The sequence below is a fragment of the Papio anubis genome, chromosome 5, assembly GCF_008728515.1.
Source record: "Papio anubis isolate 15944 chromosome 5, Panubis1.0, whole genome shotgun sequence".
Classification (NCBI taxonomy): domain Eukaryota; kingdom Metazoa; phylum Chordata; class Mammalia; order Primates; family Cercopithecidae; genus Papio; species Papio anubis.
In genome coordinates, this window is record NC_044980.1 from 124,782,161 (window position 1) to 124,810,100 (window position 27,940).

The 27,940-nt window shown below is 44.0% G+C and overlaps 1 protein-coding gene across 3 annotated transcripts in view; it reads right to left on the reverse strand.

Moving 5' to 3' along the window:
- ACSL6 (acyl-CoA synthetase long chain family member 6) overlaps window positions 1–27,940 on the reverse strand; it is a 227,912-nt gene that overhangs the window by 61,294 nt on the left and 138,678 nt on the right. For 2 of the 3 annotated variants that reach the window (XM_021939173.2, XM_021939172.2), the window contains exon 1: window positions 819–959. The exons of the other annotated variant lie outside the window; for it this stretch is intronic. In XM_021939173.2, the coding sequence (XP_021794865.1) occupies window positions 819–867 (49 nt within the window). In that variant the 5' untranslated portion in view covers window positions 868–959. Of the gene's footprint in view, window positions 1–818; window positions 960–27,940 lie in introns of those variants that run through there. 3 annotated transcript variants of the gene reach the window in all.

Genomic DNA, 27,940 nt, shown 5'->3' on the forward strand with positions numbered 1-27,940 from the left:
ATGGGGGTGGGGGTGGAGGTGGAGATCCTTTAGTGGTATTATATTCTGGAGGACCCCAGGCTCAGAGAGGGGAAGTAGCCGGTGCGGGTAGTAGAACTGGCAGATAAAAGGGCCTGTGGTGAGATTCCAGGTGTGGGTATATGGGGGGTTGGGGGAGGTAAGTGCGGAGGCGGGATCCAGCAGGGCTCCTCTTAGCCCCCTAAGAAGTGCAGTGATGAGGCTGACTCCTGTGAGGTGGAGGGGAGGGGTCTGGAAACAGTGGAGACACAGCAGCCCTGGGCAGAGCAGAGGAGTCAGGTGAATCCTACTTTACAGAAATCTTGTACTCTGGCTGAAGGACGGGCAGGGAGGGGTCGTGAGGAAGCCCCTCGCTGGGATCAGGAAGCCCAGGTCAGTCCGGGTTACATAGCTGACCTGCTGTGGGACCTCGAGGACCAATACCCTGGGTTCCTGGTCCCAGGAGATGGACAAGGACGCAATGTCTGTCCCTGGCCTTGGCTCGGCCTAATCTGATCCGCGGATGGTCCTTGCCATCAGGGAAGGGGGACGCAAGAACTTGGCGGGGGTTTATAGTGGGTCGCAGTGAGCAAGCCCCCATCTCCCTCCGCAGACCCAGGTGCTCCCCAAACCCGGCCCGGAGCCCGCGAGAACTGGGGGCAGAGGGTGTACCTAGGCGGCCCTGGGGACCTTGACGGGACAGCTCAGCAGCCGGGGATGGGGGCTTGGCGGCCGCGGAGATGTAACACCCCCACCTCAGTCGAAGACCTCATAGCCTGCGGGAGATGGGAGTTCGGGACCCGGACAGGACGGGCACTTACCTACGAACAGCCAGAGGGAGCCCCCCGACACGAGGAAGAAGGTCAGCATGGCGGTCAGCGGGGCCCGGCCCGGCCTCCCCGGCCCGCAGCCCCGCAGCCCAGCAGCCCCAGCAGTAGCCGCGCCGCCGCCGCTGCCGGGTATTTTTAGCCCCCGCCCTCCGGCTCCGCAGCTCCCGCCTCCCCGCGCCGCTGCGGAGACGGCTCAAGGGGGAGGGCGCAGCGCACGCTCGCACCCGAGCCTTACTCCCTGCCCAGCAACCGGGCCAGGTCTGGGGCTTGCCCCGCGCTGACCGCGGTGTCGGAACCGCCGAGCCCCCGGGCGGGGGAGGGGCCCGGCCGCAGAGCGAACCAGCCCTCTCCGGTCCCGCTCCCCAACGTCAGTACCTGGCGTTCTGGGGAAACCGGCTGGAAGGGGGAGCACGGGCGACGAGCGCTAGAGCGTGACATTGAGCCCACCCCGCCGCCACCCACCCCATCAACGAGCGACCCTGCCCCCGCGCGACTAGCAGCCTGGGTTTTATGGCTGGGCAGGCTCGAATGGCAGCTGGGTCGCGGTTACCTGTCCTAGGAGGTGCACACTCCTGTGGGCCGGTGCCCGTTGACCCCAACGCCCCCTAGAACCCGAGTTCGCAGACATGGGGAGCCTCCGGGTGCCACCTCTGCAAACCAGTGAGGAGAGGGAGTGGCAAGGGTTCATCTAGGCTCTGACAAATCGGGCAGCTAGACCAGATAGTGCTCAGATCATCTGGGGACGCACGAGTTCAGGTCTGAGGCTACACAAGGTCACAGGAGACTCAGTGTGGTCACAGGCTGCCATATGTGTTCACCAGTAGTAACATGGTCACAGGCAGCCACATGGAATCACAGGTGTCTCGTAAGGAAACAGACAATCATGGTCTTCATACACAACTGTATGTGGCACACGAGGTCTCAAGAAGCCCCTCATAGTCACAATGAATGGCCATATAGCCACACACAGTCACAGATGGCCACACTGCTGGGCTGAGGACTTGGACACCTGTTTCAGTGTCTGCGATTGAAAGGAGGAAGCCCAGTTGCACATTTTCTAAAATAATAAGGGTAAGCATCCTGGTGGGCACCCCATGAACATCTACACCTCCATGCAAGATCACCTACTCCCAATGCCCTTGCTTGTTTTCCTCAAGCATGCAGAGCCCACCAGGACTCCAGCACCGAGGACAGCGCTCAGGCAGCCCGGCCTTCTCTATATGCAGCCCTCCAGGCCAGGAACTGGCTAAGCCACAGCCCAGGAGGAAGAGGATAGAAAACCAGAGAGCAGAAGTCAGGAAGCAGAGAGTGGAAGAGCACGAGATCTCTTCAGGCCCACTAGAGACTATCAGCTATGAGTGCATGTGTGCTCACAACTCAACAGCTGGGTGTGAGTGTGTGGGGACCTGTATCTGTAGTATGAGTACATGGCATGTATGTGCCCAGGCCTGTATGTACCTTGTAGTGGTGCAAGTGTGCAGATGTGTGCCTCTGAGTCACTTCCAATCTTTACAATAGGGTCTTACACCTGCTCCATCATAGGATCTGGACTCCTGGGAGAGCTGCTCCAGCTTGAACTCAGCAACAGCCTGGCAGGGACTTTGCTGGGATCTCAAGCTTGGCAGGGCTCCTCCAAGAGGGTGTGACAGAGGCTGTGTGGCAGGACTCCTCCCAGCAAGTAACATGGCTTTCAGAATCCCCCCACCCCTGCACTCCCACTGATAGCAGAGTGACTGGAGATCTGCTGGTACTGAGGAGGAGACCCAGGAGAACCAGAAGGCTGGGCAGAAAGAACATATCTCCCCAGACCAGATTGGCCTAGGGAGGTGGTCAGGCAATTTCCCCATAGGCCAGGGGGCCAACAGAGCATTTTTTCACAGAGAAGGGGGCCAGGAGCCAGGCTGCAAGCCTCAGGCCTCTGCGGCACTCAGCTGCAGGAGCACTCCAGGCACTATGCGGCTCTGGCAGCCTCCTCTTCAGAGTGATGTCATGGGACACATTTAGCTTGGCCTCCAGCAGGATGTCGCATCCTGTTACTCTCCCTACAGATGTCTCTGCTACTTGTGAATATTTTAATTCAAAAACCAGTACTGGAGCTGTGACTGATTCTAGCTTAGCCAAGTATTTTTCTGTTTTTCTCTGAGCATGGCTTGGTTTCCCCTGAGGGATGGGGACAGAAAGGCCCTAACCTGGTTGTGGGATCATGGCCAGGTCTCTCTCCTCTCTAGGCCTATTCCTTCCACTGAGTAATGGGACTTGTTCTTTCCTGTCCTGAGTTCCCAAGGTCTTCTTCCTTCTTTGTGAGTCTCCATCTGTGAACCATCTGCAGGCATGGGTAGACACTGTGACTCAGGCCCTAGACTGCATGGGTGTGGCATCCATGGAACCCAGGGCCCAGAAATGCCCAGGCCAGGCTGGGGAGCCCTTAGATATCCCTCTTAGTCCTTAGACAGCAAATCCAGCCACCATAGTGGCCAGCCATGTTCACACACATCACCTCCCAGACCAGCATCTCTGAGAGGGCTGGCAGGTAGGAGCCTAATCATCTATTTGCAGCCCTGGCACGGGGTCTGGCCCAAAGAATGCAGAGGATATTATCCCATTTGACAGAGCAGAAGACACTGATGTCAGGAAAGGCGAACAACTGTCTTAGGTCACACAGCAGTTCTGGGTTCCTGACTACCATTTATTCATTTTTCATTCATTCTCTCCTGCATTTTGATAGTTTCCCAAGTTGCAAGTGTCTCTGGTAGAATCCAGAAAACTCACTTTTCCAGCTTCCTTTGCAGCTAGGAGTGGATAAGTGACTTAGACTGTACCAATGAAACACTCTCATGAGCCTTTGATATAAAAGCCAGAAATGAGTGAGAGAAAGTCATGCACATGGCATCTACCTTGCTGGCACAAGGGTGGTAACAGAAGCCATGGATGGTAGGTGATTCTGGGAGTCATTTCAGAAACTGAAATTTGAGCCTGTTTCTTGAACTGCCCCCAAAGTTGAGCCTTTTAGAAGTGAACATATTCTTTAATGTACTCTTTTTCTGATTAAAATAGTCAGTCCAGACTTTGTTTAGTCAGTCTGGAGCCAAGAACTCAAACTGATCCACTCACCATCCCACTGCTGAAGGTCTTTCCTGCCCTCCAGAGGATGTGGCTATGGGGCTGGCACACAGCATGATGCATCCTCCGTCCCCATTACTGCATCTCCTAGTGGAAGCTCTGGCTGATGGGGCTGGGTGAGCTGAGCCAGGTCTTTGCTTCTCTGTATTCTAACAACCACAAATTCGGAGACCTGAACCAAAAATTTGAAACCCAACAAAGAATCCACTAAGGATAGCTACCCCTTCTGGAGCAATGGCTTTTAACACATGATATAATGGTTGGAGAGCTGCAAACAATATTCAACCATATCTTTTACTGAATAGTAGTGTTTTCCCCCCTCAGATTAGTAAAATTGTTCAACATAGAAATTTTGGAAAATATAGAAAAGTATAAGACAAAATCACCTGTAATTTCATCCCCCAATGAGAATGCAATAATAACTAATGCAGTTTTGTATATTTTCTAACAACAATAATAATATCCAACATTTACATAGGACCTGGTATGAGGCAGACATTATTTCTAAGCACTTTACGTATGTGTTATGGACTGAATTGTGTCCCCCACATCCCAATTCATATAGGGAAGCTCTAACCTTCAATGAAACTGTATTTAGAGACAGAGTCTTTAAGGTAAGTAAGGATAAATGAAGTCATAAGGGTGGGGCACTAATCCAATAGGACTAGTGTCCTTATAAGAAGAGTGACATCAGGAATAAAGGCCTGAACTTTATTGCGAGAAAGTTTATTATGAGAACTTTATTGCAGAAAGAAGGCAGTCATCTGCAAGACAAGGAGAGGTCTTGCAGACCAGACACCAACTCTACCATCACCTTGACCTTGGATTTCCAGCCTCCAGAATCATGAGGAAATAAAATTCTGTTGTTTAAGCTGCTAAGTTTGTGGTATTTTTGTTATGGCAGCTCTAGCAGCCTAATACAATATGCTAACTTGTTTAATCTTTACATCAACCCTGTCTTTTCCACATGTGTAGTGCAGTTCAAGAAATACTCATTGAATGAATAAGTGAATTATGGATATTGTTTATTCAGTATCTTATGTTGCTTTTTTTTTTTTTGGAGAGTGCAGTGGCATGATCTTGGCTCACTACAACCTCTGCCTCCTGGATTCAAGCGATTTTCCTGCCTCAGCCTCCTGAGTAGCTGGGATTACAGGCACTCACCACCACTCTCAGCTAATTTTTGTATTTTTAGTAGAGACGGGGTTTTGCCAAGTTGGTCAGACTGATCTCGAACTCCTGACCTCAGGTGATCCACCCACCTCGGCCTCCCGAAGTGCTGGGATTACAGCCGTGACCCACCGTGCCTGGCCCTTATGTTGCTTTTTAAAAACCTGACATGAGTTTTTTTCCCATGTTATTACCTCTTTACATTTTAAACAATGAATACCTGAGAGCCACTCACACATTCATTCATCTAACAAGTATATGCTGAGTCCCCGCTATGTGCAAGGCATTGTTCTAGGTCCTGGGGATGTAGCAGTAAACAAACAAAAGGTCCCTGCCTGCATGGAAAGCACTTGCCCTGTGGAAATGCCATTGTCCATCTGTCAGGCATGAATTAACACCGCTTATTTGGGAGGGTTTCTTTTAATTGAAAATTCTCTGTTGATCCAACCAGACCGACAAAACCAATGAGATTCTTTTTTTAAAAAAAACGCCAATTAAATAACTGAAGGGTGTCTGGGATTTCCCCCAGAGCTATGGAAAGGCAAAGATAGAGCTCTTCGAAGTTGTCCTGAGTCCACTGGGCTGGGAGTTAGCACTGGTCAACTGGCTGGGAGTTAGCATTGGTCAACTAGCACTGGTCAACTAGCTGGGAGTTAGCACTGGCACCTCCAGGTTCCTGAGGGGACACCTGTGCATATGTCTCCCACTCACACGAGGTCAGAATTGGATGGGAAACAAACTACATTTTAAAGACTGAAAATGAATACAACTTGAAGAAAATATAGATTAATGTTTACACCATCTGGGGATGGGAAAAGTCTTTTTATGCACAACAGAGAAGGCAGAAACCACAAAGGAAAAGACTGGTAGATTTGAAGGTATCTGACTACATGCAAATTTTAAATGTCTACATGTTAAAAGCTACCATTACAAAGATCTAAAGAATCAATAGATAACTTGCAAAAATATTTATGCCACAGGCAACAGAGGGTTTGACATGTAATCCAAATCAATAAGAAAAAGAAAAAAGAGCAAAAGCCATAGCAGGCAATTCAAGAAAGAAATGCTGCCCTTCTCAGCCGAACTGCCCACTTAGGCAAAACGTGAAGCTGTTGCCTGTATGTTTTGTCTCCCTCTCCCAGAGATTATGGTGGCATCGCAGGGTGCTGATCCCTGTGATAAGAGAGAGGACCAGCATTCCATAAGCCCCAATCTCATCCATCTGGAAGCCCCTCACCCACCCCAATCCCTTTTCTCTTCACTGAGAATCCAGACCCTTTTCCCCAGTGGCCACCTAAGCAGTTCAAGCCCACCAAGCAGGCCAGATGATTTTAAACAATAAAAGCAGGATAGAGATGTTAAGAAACTATGTATCTGAGGGTCTGACATCCTGAGAGCCCTTTCTGGGGGGGGTTTTGGTAAGGTGTAATATAAACCTCAAAAAATTCTTACCTTTGGACTATCAATGGTGGGTTGCTCAGGAATTAATACAAAATGTGTGCATGTGGTGGTGTGGGGGGGGGGGGAGAATCAGGAATTATTTGTTCAAAAAGATTGTCATTGCAATATTATTTACAGTAGTGCCAAATTGGAAGCTACCCTAATGCTCAATCACAAGGTTGGAAACATTTTTGGATATCTATAGGATGGCATATGCTTTGCTACCCACAAAAACGATGATGCAGAAGACTGCACAATGACACAGAGGGATATTCATGGCATGCAGCCAATTGAAAAATGCAGGTTATAAAACAGTATAGTCAGCATTATTCAAATGATGTTTAGAAGCAGTTATATATTCATGGAAAAAATAGAAGAAAGGTTAATATTAGTTATCAGTGAGTGATGGGATAATAAGGCTTTTTTCTTCTTTAAATTTATCTGTATTTTCCAAATTTTCTACAATGAATAAACATTTTTGTAACAAGGAAAAATCTATTATAAGAAGAAGCCACTTCCGGTGTCTCTTGGTTCAGTGAGGGCTGGGGCGCTGGAGAAGGATAAGCAGGTCATGGGAAGATAATTAGGGAAATCAGAGTGATGCCACCTCCCACATAGCCTGACAGCAGGGTATGAGTAAAGAGTTCCTCCTCCCAGGACCTGTCACCTTCTGACCCTGCAGTCTTTTGGCACCTACCCCAGGACCCCTTTCTCTCGTGGCCATTAGAAAACCACAGTGAGCTGGGGCTGGAGAGAGAGAGAGAACAGGGCTGGAGGTGGCCATGAGGACTTTCAGGGTAGCTCCTATAAGCCTGGGAAGATGTTACAGAGGGAGAGAAGGGGGAAGAGCCAGAGGCTTTAGAGGTGGTGGAAGGAAGAACTCTAGGAGGCGGCCAGGTGCCAGGAAGTCAAAAAAGAGAATTTCCAGAAGAGGGTGGTGCATTCTCTGGAGGCAGGCAGAATGTGTCCTACTCACAGAGCTTATTACAGGGAACCAAGACTTTAATACCTAAGACACTGAACCCTGCCAATTTGCACCCAGACCCGTGGAAAACAAAACCTGTGCTTTGGGAGAACACCCTCAGGGCCAGGGGAGTAACCAGAAAGTGGAAAAAAAAGTCACTCACTAGAAATCTGCTAGAGGGCGCCAGAAAGGTGCAGAAGGGGCCTACAAAAGAAACAATCCCAAGGACCAGTGGCAGACCACCCAGAAAGGCCAGCAAGGCAAGGGCCTGAGAAGCCATCAGAGCCAGCCGTCCTGTCCTCTCTAATTCCACAGAGGCCCAAGGAGGGGCAGGAACCTGCCCCAGGCCACACAGAAAATTAAAACTAAGACCAGACCAAATCATGGATTTCTAACTCCCTTCCTAATGCACCCTTCATTATTTCCTAGGGAGAATGTTTAAAATGTTGAAAACTTAAATAATTCCTGCATATAAATTATTTAAAACTATATAAAAACATTATTTGTCATCCAACTCAGTTTATGAGGTAAATATAGACACAATTCCAAGACTTGATGTGACATCAAATTTTTTGAACTAAGAATAGGCCCATATTGAATATAAATACAGGCACCATAATCCTAAATGAAGTTTTAACAGATGGATTAACTATATAAATTGAAATTCCATGAAAATAAAATAGCATCTCTCTCCAAGGTGCCAGGCTGATACGGAACAAGCAGCCAGGGGCAGAACCCACAGACTTGTTGAGCATCATCCAAGCACAATTGCATGATGAACTCACATTCTACTCCTAGCCTACACTAAAATATAAGGATGCTAGGATTATCTCTGCAGAAACTTCTTTAGAGAATGCCTGCTCTCACTATGCCCTTCATTCCATCCATAACTTTATGATAGCAGCTGCCATGGTCACAGAAATGTGACCCTATTCACTGGTCACCTATGAAACGTCTGGGTGACCAATAATTAATTGGTCCAATAACTAGCTGGATCCATCATAGTTCTTCCCTGGGAACTTTGAATTGGGACTTTAGTCCTTTTCTGCAGAGAATATATATCTGCAGAAAACATGACAAATGAAGCAAATATGCCCAGAGAAGCAGAGATGAAAAACAGAGGAATGCATTGCTAGATTCTCTATAGGGCAGACGACAGGTGGGAAAATCAGTGCAAAAAATCAGACTAGAAGAGGGCTCAAAACCAACTATCTTGCATCTCAAAGCCCAGATAAAGGTTTTCAGCCAGTCCAGAATGGAGTCTGACCTTTCAGTGGCCCTCATTTCCCACCATTCCTGCAACTCTGATTCTAGTCAGCCCTGGAAGCCCAGCTGCACTCCTGCATTTGCAACATGTGAGATACTTCTGATGACTGACTAATCAATCTCAATTCCCTTTTAGCTGGCTTGAGTAGGTTACAGTGCTTGTGGTCACTTGCACTGACTAACATCTCATTTAACAGATGAGGAAACTGAGGTTTAGAGAGCTGACATAGCTTGCCCAAGGTCTCCACAGCTGGCCTGAGATTTGAACCCAAAGTCATCCAAATTCCAAGCATGTGTTCTTTCCATTATACCTATTAACAGGAAAACTGGCAAAGATCATACAAAGAGGAATTAACAACAATTTAACATCTTTTATCAATAAAATCTATTAAAATTAGAGATAGAGAATTTCTTATGTGGAAAAGGAAACACAAGAGTTAATTTCTTGGGAAGAGGCAAAGTGAATTTGGGAGGCACTCTGTTTCGTAGTAGGAAAACATAGCAAGGGTAACCCCAGAAAACTTAGTAACTGGAGCCTTTGCTCTCATCACTGAAGCTACTATAGCCTTGCTGTGGTTGTGTAGGGGCAAATCCCAGAAGGAAAGAAACAAGATCCCCTGCATTTGTAGAAATACCAGAGCCAACCATGAGCTCTCAGTGATGACACGGCAGCAGGGAATCCACCCAATATACCAGCACATCCTCCACTCCAACCTCACTCAGAATAATTTCCAAAAAGAAAAGGTGAAATCTGTACAATGAAAACTCCCAAACAAGGAAAAAGTAATGACATGTAAAACACTCAGGACAGACACACTGAGCCAAGTGTGCAATGAAGAGAGCACAGTTTCACAAGGTGAATTCCCCGAAACTGTGAGGTGAGGAGTAAGGGAGGTGACTTGGCCACGAACACCTGTGAAAAGTCAGATTGAAACCCACAGGGCCACCCTTTCCTGACACTATGTCACCTCCTACACTCAGCATGCACGTGGTATCTCGCTCAGCCTTCTGGCATTCCAGAGATACTCAATAAAGGCATCCACTAAAATTTTGTGCTATAGAATTTCAGAATGTAAGAGAGAAGTCCTTGAGCAGGTGTAAACACCAACAGGGCCTGTTCTGGTGGAGAGTCAGAAAACAATTCACCCTGGGGCAGTACTTTTTGTGCCAGAGTCAGCATGTGCATTTTGGGAGCAAGGAGGATGGACCTCTAATTTGTGCCCTTGGAAAGGACCAAGAAGGGTTTCCTCAGCAGGGCAGGGGCAGACAGTGGCTCTTGAAGGAAAAGGAGCATTGGCAGACAGGTCCGTACTCATCCTGCGCCTTCCTCCAGGCACCTCTGTTCCTGCCAGCCCCCTTCTATGCACAGTCAGCCCCTCCTCCTCCATGGGCCATTATTCTATTCCCATCACCGTGCTCCTCAAGGGTGGGTCTTCTCTGCCCAAGCATAAAGTCCAGGTCCTCCGGCCAGCCCAAGTTCCCAAGGCCTGGTCCTGCTGAACCTCCTGCCATGTTCATCACTACTCCCTCCATGTGCTTTCTGCTTCCCCTAACTGATTTCCTCCTACCAGCGGACCTATTTTCACAGTTCCCTGGCTGGGTATCCCTCCTGTCTCAACCTGGACAAGTCTATGCCTCCACATAAGACTCCTCTTTCCAAGATAAGCACCAATGAGCTCACTGGGGGAAGATCGCACTCCTCTGAGAACAGGAGTCCACACTGCTTTGTATTTATGCTTTGGATGACTCAAATTTAGCTCTGCATCTATATGTGGATGGAAGAGAGAAAGAGGAAAGACCCAAAGTGAGTGCCTAGAGGGCAGAAACTCCAAGGGAAGCAACTAAAAAGCTTTGTACTTAAGAGGAGTATTTATGAGGTGGCTGAATATTTATTACATATGGAAATAAACAGAAAAATTATAGGAAAAATGTTTCATTCAAAAAGCAACAAAAAATAGAAAATAACTGGGAATAAACTTAAGATTTGTGCAGGACTTAGATGAAGAGCAATATAAAACTTTATAGAAGGACATAAATGCACAAAGAGGTAAACTCTATTCTTGGATTAAAATACTAAATGCTATGAAGACATTAATTCTTCCCAAACTTAAGTTTGTATTTAATGTAGTCTCACTTTTTAAGTTAACAATGTGAATCTAAATATCATTTGAAAGTTGTACATGTACAATGCTGGCTGAGAAACATTTGTGAAAGGAGAATAATAATAAGTATTAAAATGCCATAGTAAATAAGTACAAAGAATAGCACAAAAATAAAATCTGTGATACAAGTACAAAAATGGATAGATCAATTAATTAGAAAGCCCAAATATTAAATAAAAATACCACATAAAATTAAAAATTTTTTCAACTCAAAAAAGTATGTATTATATGAGGAACTCTTTATAAATCAATTAGGAAAAACACACCCCAAAAGAAGCTGACTAAGCAATTCAGAAAATAAAAAATACAAATCACTAGCAAATATTTGTCAATCCCAAAAGTAACCAAAGAAAAAAACCAATAAAAATAAAAATAAGGTACACCTTTCCTGTCAGTTATCAGAGTTTAAAGCATGATAATAGATTCTATTGGAAAGGGTTAAGGACGTGGGTTTAGATCATCCTTTTGGGGAAGGAAGGCAATTTGGCAAAATACATAGAAAATTTTAGTAAGCATGGTAAACCCAGCAAGTCCCCCTTAGGAATTTATCTTAAGGAAATACGTGCAAAAAATAGCTATATATGAATATTCAAAGATGTTCACCATGATGTTACTGATAATATAACACGTTTGAAGCAACTTTAATATCTAACAATGGTGGATTAGAGAAATAAATTATTGCATACTCATAGGACAAATACTACGTAGCCAGTAAAAATAATGGCATAAGAGAATGGAAAATAATGCCAGAAGATGACTGCACTGCATTAAATTAAAATGGGTTATGAAATCCATTCTTCCAACAAATATTTATTAAGTGACTACTATGTACTAGGAAACAACAGTGAACAAAGAAGATAAAACCATTGTCCTCATGGAGCTTACATTCCATTATGAAATTTATAAACTAGAATGGAAGGTATGGCTCCAAGTAACAAAAAGAAGATGTGATTGGAAGGGAGTCAGGAAAGACACAGATTGATGTGTCAAAAGTAAATAATGACCTCTGAGCTGGGATCGAGGGTGGTTTTTATACTCTTTTTGGTGCTTTTCTGAGTTCTCCAAACTTTCTATAATGAACATATATCACATTTGTAGTCAGAAAGAAAAATGAAGTTATATTTTTGAAAAGGAATGCAAATTAAGACATGTGTAATAATCAGGATTCCAAAATCACAGGGTTTGTTGTTCACTAAACGCATTGCCCACCCCTGCAGAGAAGACAGGCTGGATGGGACTCAGGAGTCGGCTGCTCTGGGAATGGAGGTGAGGGGGCACTGGGGAAGGGACGTCTCAGCAGCAGAGGTGGGTGTGGGATCCCGATAAGACAGAATGAGAGGTGGGAGGAAAGAAAGTTCAGGCAAAGGAACATCTTGCAGGTCTTTCTCAAACAACCTCCCCCGCAAAATCATATTGATCCTGATTACAGCGTCTTTCCCATGAGTCAGTGTCATCTCATCCCCAGGCATGGCTGAGACCCAGGCGTCCCCTAAGCAGCCGGGACAGACAGGTTGCCCACTGGCTTGACTCAGTCCTTCCTAACCTGGCCTTTTCAGTTGTTTTTTTTCTGAGCCTCTGCTGACTTTTTGGAAATTGACCTTCAGAATTGGTCAGTAATTATTTGACCACTTGTTTTCTTTTTATTCATCAAATGTGTCACTTTTGGTTCCTTCTAGTACCCAGGTAATGGGTGGCCAAGATTTTTTTTCCCACATCCTGAGATGTTGTAGACCCACCACGCCCATGACAATCAACCCAGCCCAGTCCAAGCCCTTTCTGAGATGCGTGAGGTCCATTTTCTGACCTCTGCTCACCCTTAGGAGTATCCTGTAATCCCCTGGCAATAGTCTGACCCCTGTAATACCCACTCCTCAGGTCATTGGCCCCTCACCCCATCCCCCGTCAGCGACCTCCACCCCAGCCTCTGCTCCCATACAGCCTTCCTGAGTCCTCTGGACTCCAGAGCAGGAAAATCTCAAATGTCCTGGAAGCCTTCACAGACCCTCCCTTCACCTCCTGTCCTGATCTGGCCCAGGATGCTGCTCCTGGAAGTCCTCGGTAGGGGCTGTTTCTTCTCACAGACCACACTAAGGTGGGTTTGGCAGATGGGCAGGACAGCAGCAGTCACAGATCATCTACTTACTCTCTGTGTTCCGGCTCCTGATTTGACCGCCAGTCCAGCCCTGCTCTCTCTCCTAGAGCTGGTTATGGTGATCCTCCCGAAAATGGAGTGCTGATAGTCATTGGGGTTTCATGTGGCTCCTAAGTCAGTCACGGATAGATCTTGCCCTGATCTGTGCAGCTAATCATGTGGCTTCTTTCCCAGGTGTGGATGGGCCACGGGCTGGAGTTCGGCGGCACGAGTGAAGAAATGACACAGCTCAGAAGGAGATGAATGCTTCCAAACTTTATCACGCCACGTGTGATGACTTGGAACCAGCTTATGGGGCTTCTCCCAGCCCAGGCACCACTAGCCTCCAAGGATGGCCCAGAACTTTAGGACCCCGTTCCTGCTCTCTTCTTCCAGTCCATCACCTCTGTGTCCCGGCTCTCCCCTTCCATGACTTTTACCCACACACATCCCACACAACACAGCCTCAGAACGGTCCAGCACTCATGCCACTCTCCCTGCCATGCTGGCCATTGGGCCTCTATTCTCCCTCATCCTTTATTTCCACTCCTGTCCAGTCCCAACTCAGTGATGCCCATGCCCCCAACTCCCTATCAATCACTTTTTCAGTGCCCTGGATTTTCCATCTGTGCTGATGCCTCTGTGAATGGGGATTAATCCTCCACTCCGTTGTCCCCAGCCTGAGACCAGCCTGGGCTGCTGAGAAGAGGTAGGCATGGGTAGTTACAGCAGGGTGGGCTGTGTGCTCTGACAGAAAGACTCCAAGGGGTTCAGAGGGATAGGGCACAGAGGCTCCTAGCCCAGGGCCACTCTGAGTCCAAGTTCAACCCAGAACAGAGAAGAAAATGATTGTCCTGTGGCCTGGATGTCCTTTTGGACCACAGCTGTGGACCACATGGGCACTGGCTTCAGCCATGATAGACTCTTACGTGGGTCCATTTTTACCCCCAAATACCGCACCTTTTCTCTTCCATTCATAGCAAAATTCCCTGAGGGAGCCGTCTGCATTCACTATTCCCACTTCTCCACCTCATGGCCTGTCCTCCAAGGCGTGACTTGTCAAGGTCACTAACACTACCATGTTGCCAAATCCAGGGTCCACGTCTTTGTTCTCATCTTGCTTTTTTGCCAGGTAGCCTTCCTCTCAACTGCAGGGAAACAGCTTCCTGAGTGTTGTCTTCTCTTGCTTCCATGACAGCACATGCTCCAGGCTTTCCTGCCACCTCCCTGATGCTCCTTTGTTCTCTCCTTTGCTGCTTCTTCTCAGGAGCTGTCCTGCCTCTAAGTGCTGGAATGCTATGGGGCTGAGTCCTCAGAGCACAATTTACACATGCTTCTCGGTTCCCTCTCCCAGCCTCACAGATGCAAGTACTGTCTACCCGCCAATGACAACTAAATTCTTATTTCCCACCCTGGTATCTCTCCGGAGCTTCAGACTCCTATATCCACCTTTCCTCTTGGTAACTCCCACTGGATATCAAGTGGCCTCTCCAGTGAACCACAGCCCCATGGACATTGGTGCAGATGTGCTTTCCTGGCATCCTTCCCACCCTCCCTGCTCTGGTAGGCAGATAGTCCTAGTGTGAAAGCAACTAGTAGAACCCTGCATCATTGCCACCGTGATTGGTCATCTAAATTAGACAAAAGTTCAGGACCTTTGTTTAATGGTTTGACAGTAGAAGCTTCTGCTGGTGGATGTCAGGACTGGAACCAGTGCAGCCATTTTGCCTTATTGAGGGATGCCAGACTGAGGACAGACCAACTGATGGAGAAGCGCTGACCCAGCCACACCAGAACCTGTGCCACCTCTGGGCTTTTCGGTCACTGGAGTCCATGCAGTCCAACTGCAATTCTCCAGTTCACCCTTGCCTCTTTCTTCTCACACCTCACATCTCGCCCGCCTGTCAGCAGCTCCTTCCAGCCCTGTTTTAACAATACATGCAGAGTCCGTGGGTGACTGGTTGCTCTGCAGCTGTCCCCAGCTCCCTGTCCTGCTGTGGCAGGTGCCTCACTGGTCACCCCACTCCTACTCTTGTCCCCCTGCTTCCCACTCCGCCACAGCAGCCAGGCTCATCTTTGAAAAATCTAAGTGAGATCATGTCATTAGTCTGCCTGAAACTCTCTTAACTTGGAAGATAATCCAGAGTACTTATCAGGCCCACAAAGCCATGAACGATCCAGCCCTGCCTACCTTTCTGGCTCTGCTTACCTTTCTGGCTCATCTTCTCCATGGCCCCCGCCCACTCATGCTGGCCTCCTCTTCCCTGGAAACTCCCCGGTCACTCCCACTGCAGGCCCCGTCCCTGCTCCACTGCACCCACGTTCTTCCTATGCCATTCAGGTCTGAGTTCAGATGTCCTCTCCTCAGGGAGGCCTGGCCTATGGCCCAATCTCATGGCGCCCACCCAAACTCTGTCGCAGTACCTTGTTGGATGAAGGGACACTATGGGACATTACCTTATGTGTGCATGTGTTCGCTTTTTAATTGTCTGTCTCTCTCCCTCCCTTGGGAACTCCTTGTCGGCAGGCCCAGCCCTGTTCCTTGCTATATCCTAGGTCCTAGCACTGCGTTTGGACAGAAGGTGAATTCCAGCAACATTTGTGGCCATCATAGAAGCAGAAGGTGGTTGTGGCCTCGCTGGTGTGGGATTTTCTGCCCCACTGCACTGGAAGCCAGAGTTTTCCTCCAGGCCTCTGGGCATAATGGAGGTGTGGGCGCAGATGCAGAGGGCTCAGGGGAGATCTGTGAGGCTTTCAGAGACTGTGGCTCATTAGGGTGGTTCACACCAGTTCCCAGATGTTCTATGGAAAAAGCATCAGAGAAAAGGGGCCTGAGAAACCTCTGTGGCTGCAGTCATGGGAAGCCCCAACTCAGAGAGGCCCTGGGGCGGGGTGTGTGTGGGGAGATCTCAAGTCATCCTGAGGCCTTTGGTCATACATTCCACATCTGCTGGGGTCTGGAGTTCCTGATGCCATAGTGACCACCCTGACCACTATGCGGCAGGTAATGCCATCTGGGACAAAGTGGGCCACGGCAGGCCTCAGGTCAGACCTGGGACTCTGCTGGACCAAGGCCACTCAGGTCCGGGCTGGGGGCGGTGGGGCTGCTGTACACATTTCCTGGCACACGCTTCCTTTCTCCCATTTGATGAGCATATGTTGTCACTGGGGCCTTGGCCACAGTTTCCTGCCTTCGTCTCAGATCAGAAGCCACAGCCACAGTCTCAGTGACTGCCCCACAAGGCTGGTCTTGGCTGAGAGTCAGTCAGACGACTTCAGAGATAGGGCCAGGCATGTGATGTCAGCCCACGCTCCCCCACCCACACCCCAGCCCTTCCCAAGGTGGGCACTTTGTGATTCAGGGGGCACATTCAGTGACAGCCAGTTGGATGTCTTGGGGAGGGTCAGCTCTGGCCCTGGATGGACAGGATAGCTCTGGGTAGACCTGCACTCAGCACGGGTTTGATGAGCACCCCTCGGGCTCTGGGGAACCCCACTGAACCCTTGGCCAAGGGTACAGCTGTAGGTACTGGGGACCATCTGTGGACCAAAATCCCTGGACTGTGATCTTCACCCAAGCTCTCCACGACTCAGGCTGGCCATGCCTCATGCGCACAGCCCTGCACTCCTGAAGCCATGATTGGCCTGTGGCTCTCTGTGGAGCCACTTTCTCTTTCACTTTTCATGCTGCTTCCTCTGCCTGAATACCTTTCTCCACTGTCTTCACTCATGGGCCACACCTCCTGGAAGCCCTCCATAAACTCCCTGCCATCATGGAGGGCACCCCTCTATGCTCTCAAAGGCCCTGAACAGTTTAGTTGTCTCTCTCTCTCTCTCTTTTTTTTTTTTTTTTTTTTTTTTTTTTGAGATAGGGTCTCACTCTGTTGCCCAGGCTGGAGTGCAGCGGTGCAATCTCGGCTCACTGCAACCTCCCACTCCTGGGTCCAAGCAATTCTCCAGCCTCAGCCTCCTGAGTAGCTGGGACCACAGGCGTCCACCACTACACCCAGCTAATTTTTGTATTTTTTGTAGAGACGGCGTTTCACTATGTTTCCCAGGCTGATCTTGAACTCCTGAGCTCAAAGCGATCTGCCCGCCTTGGCCTCCCAAAGTGCTGGGACTACAGGCATGAGCTGCCATGCCTGGTCAACAGTGTAATTCCCAGTGAGGCTGCAAATGGTCTCCCCAAGTGCTGCCTTGACTACTTTATTTAACATCGCTATCCCTCCTTCCTCTTCTTCCAAGTATCCTTGGTTCCCCTATTCTGTCCTACTTTTTCCTACTTTTTCCAAAGCATTTATCAGCTTCTAACATCCCATACATTTTTTTACTAAAATCACATGTAGTATTAGTATTGTCTCTCTTTCTCCTTGCTGAACTTTACAAGGACAGGGATCTTTGGCTGTTTTCTTATATATCCTAAGCACTTAGAACAGTGTCTGGCAACTAGTAGGCGGTCAATAAATAGTGGAATGAATGAACCATAGTTGTCTCTTTACTTGTTGGTAAGCTTCAAGGGTAGAGCCTAAAGATAAGTCACCTCTGTGTACTCAGCACTCAGTGCAGGATTGTGGGCAGAGCAGACATCTGTAAACTAAAGCCCTTGGCCTGCCATTCAAGGATCCTACCATCTACAACCAAGCTTTCTTTCCAGCCTCATTCAGCAGAGTACAGCGGGAAGAAGTTCTGGCTAAACGGTTGGCCAGCTGCTTTGCCCTGTTCACTGTGGCTCACTCCAGGCTGCCCACTCTGCCAACACCTGCATCACTACATGAATGGGACAAACTCTGCTAATATCTCCTGCCAATGATCAGTGGTCACTTGTACCTGGGAGTGAATAATTCTAACATCTGAGCATGTGTGGGCATCAGTATGAGTTGTGTGTGACCATGGATACTGCTCTGGGGATACTCAGAAATAATTGACAGATGGTAGAAGGGCATGGACATGTGTGTGTCAGAGCAATTCCTGTAATTGTTCCAATTGCTATAATTACATTTGAAGAGGGGCAAGTTATAGATTACAAATCAGTGGGGGAAGGGATCAATTCTTCACTAATAGTGATGGAGAAAATGGCTTTTTGGGAAAAACAAAACAAGACAAAACAAAAGCTAGTTGAGATCCCTGCCTCATGCTTAATCACAACAAAATTAATTCCAGCTGGAGTAAAAGCTAAATGTAAAAAAAGAAAAAGCCCAACAACTAGAAGAAAAGTTTAAATACTTATCCTCTCATTGAATGGTAGAGGATTTTCTAAATAAAAATCAATGAAAGAACTTATCCAGGAGAAATCAAAGTATATGTCCATATAATGAATGCCTGTACATGAATGACTGCAGCTTTAGGTGTAGCAGCCCTAAATTGGAAACATCCCAAATTTCCACCAACAGATAAATAGATAAACAAATTGAGGTATAGCCGTACAATTAAATACTACTCAGCAACATAAAAGAATGAATTTTCCTTTTTTTTTTCCTGAGATGGAGTCTCACTCTGTCACCCAGGCTGGCGTGCAGAGGCATGATCTCCACTCATTGCAACCTCCGCCTCCTGGGTTCAAGTATTCTCCTGGCTCAGTTTCCTGAGTACTTGGGACTACAGGCACACACCACAAAACCTGGCTAATTTTTTGTACTTTTTTGTAGAGACAGGGTTTCACTATGTTGCCCAGGCTGGTCTTGAACTCCTAGGCTCAAACAAGCCACCCACTTCGGCCTCCCAAAGGGCTGGGATTACAGGTGTTAGCCACTGCACCTGGCCTAGGTATGTCTTATATATAGTAATATATATACATATGTGTACAACTCAGTGAATTTTTGCATATGCATATATACTTGTGTAAGCAACACTCAATCATGATCTAGAACATTTTCAGTACCCCAGAGGTTTCCCTCATACTCCATCCTACTCAATATCCTCCCAAAAGAAACCAGAAAAAGGCCAAAAGGCCAGTAGATGTGCTCATATAAATTTAAAACTTTTATGTGTGAAAATCATCATGAATTATATTAACAATTAAGTATCAGGCTGGAGAAAATATTTTCCACAAATATGACAAAACATTTCTCATCTTAATACATGAAAAGCTCTTCTAAGGAAAACACTTGAGGCCTTAATGGAAAAACAGGCAAAGGAAAGGAAAAGGGAAAAGGAAAAGAAAAGGAAAAATGAAAAGGAAAGGAAAGGAAGGAAAAAAGGGAGAGAGGGAGGGAAGAAGAGAAAGAAGAAGGAAGGAAGAAAAGAAGATATTCAATCACTTTCAGTCAACTAGGATTTATGATGGGACTACTGTCTAGGCATTGACTAGATGCTGAGATTATAAGAGGAAATAAGGCACAGTGCTCAGTGTCATGAGAAAGATGAGCAAATGACAATTAAACGAGGATAAAGTCTACAATCCACCTGGTAAGCACAGGTGTTATCTGAGCCCAGAGCAGTTATCTGACCCAGTCATGGAGGTTTCCTGGAGGGGGCAGTGTCTGAGCTAAGGTTTGAAGAGAAAGAGGTGGTATGGGGGCAAGAGAGGAGGAAGCCAGCATTCCAGAGTGAAAGAAAAACTTGTGTAAAGGCCTGGGAGGGAGAGAAAGCAGCATGAGTCGTTCAGGCTGGGTGAACCCAGGGTTCAGGGGCACAGGAGTGATGGGAGATAAGGCTGGAGGAACAAGAAGCCATTACCTTGGACACAAGGCCATAGAGAAACTGAAGAATTTTGAGAAGCAGGGGAATGAGATGACTGGAGTTAAACTGAAGAAGATCACATCTGGCTCTGGGTGGGAGAGAGATCGACAGAGCAGGACTGGAGGGCAGGATTCTAGTGAGAAGCCTATAGTAGACAATGAGGAAGAAGCCATGAGGTTTGGTGCAGGGGAAAGGGCCAGGAAGAGTCTTCCCAACAGGATTGTGAGAGTGCTTGGAGGTAGAGGTGAGGTGAGCAGGCGATGTGAGGGTGAGGCGCAAGGGAGGTGAGGATGACCATGCGGCTTGAGTTTCTGGGTGGATGGTGGTGGTAGTCACTGGGTGAGAAATGCTTTGGGAAGAGGAGGCTCAACTAGGGAAAGATGATCCAGCTTAGAATGTGGTAAGCTGGAGGTCTTTAGGGAGCAACCCAGGGGAGACATTGGCCCAGAGGTGTCATGGAGCTGTGGAATGCCGGCTGTCCTGGTCTAAGTGGTAGAGTTCCAAGACTGTTTTGGAGTCAGACAGAGGCAGAGGAATAAGCTATAAAGTCTAGAACGAGCTGTCAGGAGGATAACCAGAAAAATCTGGTCCTAGGAGGTTGATGAGCAGCAATATGGCTGCTGCTGCAACAGGTTAAGGATTCTGAAACCATTTAGTGAAATCCCTGGAATAGATACTCACTAAAATGGAACCCTCATGTGCTTCAACTATAGCAAGGACCTTAAGCAGTGCTCCTTTCAAAGCAGCCTCCTTGGGTAGTGGGCTCACAGCCCACACTGGAGGAGTGAAAAAGGAAATATGAGAGTAGGAGAGAACAGGATTTCTACCCAAATTCCTATCCCCCTCCTTGTTGCTTGTGGTCCCTGGGCCCTGCTCCTTATAACTTTCCTTAGTTCCCAAGAAATCAAGGAAAAATGGTATGATGACAATTATATTAAAGGAAAATGTTAGAGGATATTACCCAGTTGTATTTTCCTGGTAAATTGTTATCCACAAGGCTTCCCCAATTCCCATAGGTGGAATGTGATATATCTGAGACTTCCAGGGAGGGGTCGGGAATAGAAAAAAAAAAAAAAGAAAAAAAAAAACTTTTGAGTTTCAAAAGCCCAAACTCTTAAGGGATTTGGGACACAGGAAATGAATGCAAAATGATTTAGAACTGGGCCTCTAGCCCAACTAGAAAAAGTTTCCCTAGACTGGTAGGAGGGAGTATTTGGGGTGAGGCCAGCCAGAGGGAAAGTGAACGTCTCTAGGAAAAGTCCTGTCCCTCCCGCTTCTTGGCCAGAAGGATTTAAAGGATCTCAGTGTGGAAGGGTACCCTCTTTTCAGATGGAGCTAGAGGTGGGTGAGACCACACAGTGGCCAATCTAGGCTGCTGGGCCAGAAAGCCTTACGGAGATCACTGTGAACCTCCAGCTTGGCCCGGGAGCAACAGGATGGCTAGGGGCAACAGAGCCATCCAACCTCTTCCCCCAATGGAGGGGTGTCTGTGACCTGAGAGAGGGTCAGATGGAAGAACCCTGGGTGAGAAATGAGGGAAGATTTTGCGATGACATATAAAACCAACATCTGAAGGCCCTCACTGATTCATGATTACATGGTTTGTTGTTGTCCATGCCTCTCTCTTCTCTGATGCCTCCAAAATACCCAGAATGTAAATACAACTCAGGAAATGGGAAAAGACCCAGATGAATTTATCAAGTATCACAGAAGCTTGCAATGGAGAATGCATTTAGTCACAAAAATAAACTAAACAGTTTCATTTATAGTAATATACTGGCCTAGCTTATTTGAATTGAAAAAAGGCATGAATGACTTGATAAGATAGTCAAGAAGTACCAGAGTATAAACTAGGGGTGGAGTAAAAACTGAAGGGGAGAAAAAAGGGGAAATAAAATTCAAAAGAGGTGTATAGAACACTGAAGCCACTTCTGCTCTAAGAATATTTACCAGCCCTGTAAATCTTGACTTCAGTTCTGATGGTCTTACAGAGTGAGGAGTCAGAAGTCAAAGTGCAAGCCTGCCTGAGGTAGGGAGTCTAACAGGGCACACTTGCGTCACTAGTCTGTGGCCCTAGAGGCCTACATTTTCAGAATGAGAATGAAAGAGAAATAAATCTGGCAGAAGCTAATGCAGGCATCTTCATCTTAGACCTCAATTATCACCATGAATAATTTTTCAAGGACTTTGAAACATGCACAGTAAAAACCAGGCATATGAGAAAACAAAGCACTGTGAATGAGCACCAGAAGAAACAGAACCACAAAGACTTTAGATATTTGAATTATCAGGCATAGATTATAAAACAACTGTTTGTTAAGATTCAGAGAAACAGAAGAGAAGCTTGAAAATATCTGAAGGAAATAAGAAACTATAAAAAGTAATCTAGCAGTTTTGAATTAAAAAAATAAAGTAGAACTTGTAGCATTTAAAAAACACAACACTTAAATAAAAAAAATCAATGGCAAGGTTTATGGCATACTAGATTCAGCTGAAGAGAGACTTAGTAAACTGAAAAACAGGTAAGAGGGCATTATCCAGATTATAGCCCAGAGAGAAGAAAGACAGAAAAAGACAGACAGACAAGAAGAAAGAAAGAAAGAAAGAAAGAAAGAAAGAAAGAAAGAAAGAAAGAAAGAAAGAAAGAAAGAAAGAAAGAAAGAGAGAGAGAAAGAAGGAAGGAAGGAAGGAAGGAAGGAAGGAAGGAGAAAAGAAAGAGAGAGAGAAAGAAAGAAAAAGAAAGAAATAAGAGAGAAAGAAAGAAAAAGAAAGAAGAGAGAAAGAAAGAAAGAAAGAATGAAGGAAGGAGAAAAGAAAGAGAGAGAGAAAGAAAGAAAAAGAAAGAAATAAGAGAGAAAGAAAGAGAGAGAGAAAGAAAGAAAAAGAAAGAAGAGAGAAAGAAAGAAAGAAAGAGGGAGGGAGGGAAGGAGGGAGGGAGAAAGGAAGGAAAAAGGAAGAAGGAAGGAAGGAAAAAGAAAGGAAGGAAGGAAAAAATGGAAATTAGGATATATGAGGGATCAAATAAAAAGAACTAACCTATATTTAATCATGATTCCAGATGGAGCAGAAAGAATGAAACAGAGGAAATATTTAGAGACAAAACAGATTTTATTTTTCCAAAACTGATGTAAAGGCATCAATTGTCACACTTAAGAAACTTATTGAAACCCAGAAAGAATAAATAAAAATAAATCTACACCAAGACCCATTATAGGAATACTGTAGATCATAAACGACAAATAGGCAATCTTAAAAAGAAGCCAGAAAAGGAATATATTGACTTGAAAGGAGGAAGAATTAGATTGACAGTTGACTTTTCAATAGCAATAATAAAGCCAGGAAGCAGGGGGAATCATTTATCGAATATGCCAAAGGAAATAACTGCCTGTCTAGAATTTTATATTCAAGAAATAAAAACTGAGAGATTTTGTAACCATCTAGTTCTCACTAAAGGAAATTCTAAAAGATATGCTCAAGGCATTAGGAAAGTAATTCCACATAGAATGTTTGAGATGAAAGAAGAGCAGAGAAAGTATAATCATGGAGCAGGGATAGAGCTAAACAAACACAAACTGCATAAAACAGAAATAATAATCTCTTATGGAGTTAAAATATAGAGGAAAATATACAAAAATGAAAACATATAAGTTGGGAAATCGGAAAATGAAATTAAAATGTTCTAAACTCTTTATTTCTCAAGAGGAAAATAATAATTAACTTTAGACCTTGATAAGTTAAGAATATTATAATTTCTAGGGTAACCACTAAAAGAATTGAAATGCAGTGTATAACTTCCAAACTAGAAGAGGGGTAAAAAAGATTTAAAAAAGAAACTAATCCAAAAGAACAGAACAAAACAAAACAAAAAAAACACACAAAGAAAAAGAGCAGGAAAGACAAATGAAAATCACTGTATAAGATGATAAATTTTTACAAAATATAACAATAATTACATTAGATTGAAAAACAAACATTTTGGGTAAAAGATAACAGTTGGGTTAAAAAGCAAAACTCAATTATATGTTGCTTACAAGAGACACACTTGAAACATGAGAAAAGTTGAACTAGAGGAAGATAGATATACCATGCAAGCCCTTACCAAAAGAAAGTAGGTGGAGCCATAGAAATATAAGACAAAATAGACTTTAAGGCAAACAGCTTTTCTAGAAGCAAAAAAACTCAATGACAAGGAATTGTTCAATTCAAGAAGATACAATAATTTAAGATTTGTATGTATAATCTCAAAATATATAAAGGAAAATTGACAGAACTACAAGGATAATTAGGCACATTTACAATCACAGTGGAAGATTTTTACATGCTACTCTGTAACTGATAGAATAAACATATCAAAAATCCAGTAAGGACACCAAACTTTAAAAACAGTGAGAAAATCTGACCAAATAAACATGGATAAAATGCTGTATCCAATAACTGAAGAATACAGACTCTTCTCAATTATACATGGGGCATTTATAAAAATTGACATTATACTAGACAATAAAGTAAGTCTTAATAAATTTCAAACCATGACATCATCTGTAGCTGCACTGTCCAATACAGTAGCCACTAGGCACATGCTGAACACTTGAAATAAGGCTAGCCCTAATTAAGATGTATCAACACTGTATTTGAAGACATTGCCAAAAAAGAAATGTAAAATATCAATAATTTTTCATATTCATTGCATGCTGAAATGATATAGTATTTGGATATAATATATTGTGTCAAATAAAATATATTACAATTAATTTCTACCTGCTTCTTTTTACTTTCCCAATATAGCTACCAGAAAATTTAAAATTACATATGAGGTTTGCATTATATTTCTTTTAAATAGCACTGAGATAGAGTATATTCTCTGACCATAATGTAATTAAATAGAAATCAGTTGCAAAACAGACAAATGAAAAACAAAAAAACAAAAAAAAAACAAGAAAACTAGAAATGCCTAAATACTTAGGCATTAAGAAACATTTCAAAAATAACCCTTGTGTCAAAGAATAAATCAAAATTGAAATTTTAAAACATTTAAACTGAATAAAAAAGTATAACATCAAAGTCTGTGGGATGTTGCTAAAGCAATACACAGAGCAAAGTTTAGAACAAAATTGGCAAAATCCAGCCCACAACCCGATTTTATAAATAAACTTTTATTGAGACAAAGTTACTTCTGTTTGTTTATTTACTGCCTATTGCTGTTTTTGCCCTACAATGGCAGAATTGAGTAGTTCAGACAGAGACCTGCTGAGACAAATATATTTACTATCTGACACTTTACGGAAAAAATGTTTGATTTAGTACATACATGAGAAAAAAAAAATACAGCATGAAAAGTAAAAAATTAAGGATCCATGTCAAGAAATATGGCAAAAAACAGCAAAATAAACCCAAATAAAATATATGAAAGAAGGCTGGGTGCAATGGCTCATGCCTGTAATCCCAGCACTTTGGGAGGCTGAGGCTGGCGGATCACTCGAGGTCAGGAGTTTTGAGACCAGCCTGACCAACATGGTGAAACCTCATTTCCACTAAAAGTACAAAAATTAGGTGGGTGTGGTGGCACATGCCTGTAGTCCAGCTACTTGGGAGGCTGAGGCAGGAGAATAGCTTGAACCTAGGAGGCGAAGGTTGAAGTGAACTGAGATCACACCACTGCACTCCAGCCTGGGTGGCAGACTGAGACTCCATCTCAAAAAAAAAAAAAAGTATGTAAGAAAGTAATAAATAGTAAAGAGTAATGAAATAGAAAATTATCATTTAATAGAGAGGATCGACAAAGCTCAAAGCTGGTGTTTTGAAAAGATTAAAATAATTAACAAACCTCTAATGAAATAATAAAGTAGAGAGAACTAATAACCAATATCAGAACCTTTAATGTTGCAGACATTAAAGATGAGCACGTATTTTGAAAAACCCTATGCTAACATAATTTAGAAAAAATTGACAAATTACTATAAAATTATAACCTCAAAGTTGACTAAAAAATAGAAAACAGTAATAACTCTATAACCTATAAAATAATAGATTCAGTAAGCAAACTTTGACCCCCAAATGGCTTTAATGGTGAATTCTACCAAACATTCAAGGAAAATGACTGTTCCAATCTTATACAAACTGTTCTGGGAAATATAGAATGAGAAAACATTGCTGTGGTACCAAAACTGGACAAAGATAATAGGAGAAGATAATATCACAGGCCATTCTTACTAGAGTGACCATATACTTTATCATCCAAACCCAGGCACTTTAAGAGTGTAAGTACTATCAATAATGATGCAGAAAAACTAGTATAAACTGGAGTTGTTCCAGGTAAATCGGGCTATGTGGTCCCCTAAATCTCACTCATAAACATAGATACAAAAATCCTTCAAAGTTAGAACACATAACTAGTAATACAAAAAAAAAAAAAATGGTAATAACATATGATGACCATGTTGGGTCTACCTGGAATATGAATTATTTTAACATTAGAAAATAACTTAATGGGATTCACCACATTAAAAGATTGAAGAATAAAACACATACGATCATCTCAATATATGTGGAAAAAACAGTTGATAAAATCAACATGCATTCATGATAAAAGCTCTTAGCAAACCTAGGAATAGAAGGGAATTTCCTTAGTCTGATAAAGAGTATCTGCAATACACTTAGAGGAAACATCATGCTTAATGGCAAAGTGATGAAATCTTTCCCTTTGAGATCTATAACAAGGATGCCTGATGTTATTACTTCTATTCAGCATTTTAGAAGATATCCCAGTCTATGTAGTAAGGAAAGAAAAGTAAATAAAAGATAGAAAACTAAGAAAAATAGAAGAAAATCTGTCACTACTCATAGGTGATGTATTTGTATACATAGAAAATTCAAAAGGATCTATAGATAAGGTTTTAGTATTGATAAGAGAGTTTAGCAAGTTTGCTGGATACAAAATCAATCTGTAAAAATCAACTGCATTTCTTTATACCAGAAAAAGACATTTATTAACATGATATTTTAAAAGAAGTTGCCATTTTTAATATAATGCCAAAATACCAAGTTCCCATGAATAAACATAACAAAAGAAGTTCTCTATTAAGAAAATTTTAAACCTTATTGGGAGACACACACACACAAACACACACACACACAGTGAATATACTGTGTTTATGAACTAGAAGTCTCAATATTGTAAAAATGTCATTCTACTGAAATTGATTTATAGAATCAATGCAATCTCAAAGTCCCAACATTTTGGGGTGTGCTGGGAGAAGTTGACAGGCTAGTTTAAAATGAATATGGATAAAGAATAGCCAAGACATTCTTAAAGAAAAATAACAAGGTGTGAGAACATGCTCTTGTAGATACCAATATGTATTATAAAGTTAGAATATTTAAGACACTGTGATATTAGTTTAAGGAGAGGCAAATAGAGCAATGGAACAGAATAGAGAACCCAGAGGAAGACCCACACCCACGTATCTATGAACCCTTGAAATGTAAGAGGCAGCAATGCAAATCAGCAGGAAAATAAGTCTTTGCAAAAAAATGTGCTGGAACAAATGAGTATTAATACGGAAACAGCTAAACCAGAGCCCTGCCTCATGCAATTCCAGGTCAATTAAAGACATAGATGTGAAAGGAAAGACTATAAAGTTTTTAAGATCCTATACAAGAAAATATCATCATCTCAAGGTAGAGAAGGAATTCCTAAACAAAACAAAAAGCAGTACCTATTTTTTTAACTTTTATTTTAAGTTCTGGGATACAAGTGCAGGTTTGTTACAAGGGTAAACTTGTCATGGGGGTTTGTTGTACAGATTATGTCATCACCCAGGTATTAAGCCTATTATCCATTAGTGCTTTTTGCTGATCCTCTCCCTCCTCTTACCCTCCACCCTCTGAAAGGCTGCAATGTGTGTTGTTCCCCTTTTTGTGTCCATATGTTCTCATCGTTTAGCTCCCACTTCTAAATAAGAACATGTGGCATTTGGTTTTCTGTTGGTGTTAGCTTGCTAAGGATAATGGCCTCCATCTCCAGCCATGTCCCTGCAAAAGACATGATCTTGTTCTTTTTTATGGCTGCATAGTATTCAATGGTGTGTATGTACCACATATTCTTTATCCAGTCTCTCACTGATGGACATTTAGGTTGATTCCGTGTCTTTGCTATTGTGAAAAACACTGCAATGAACATACG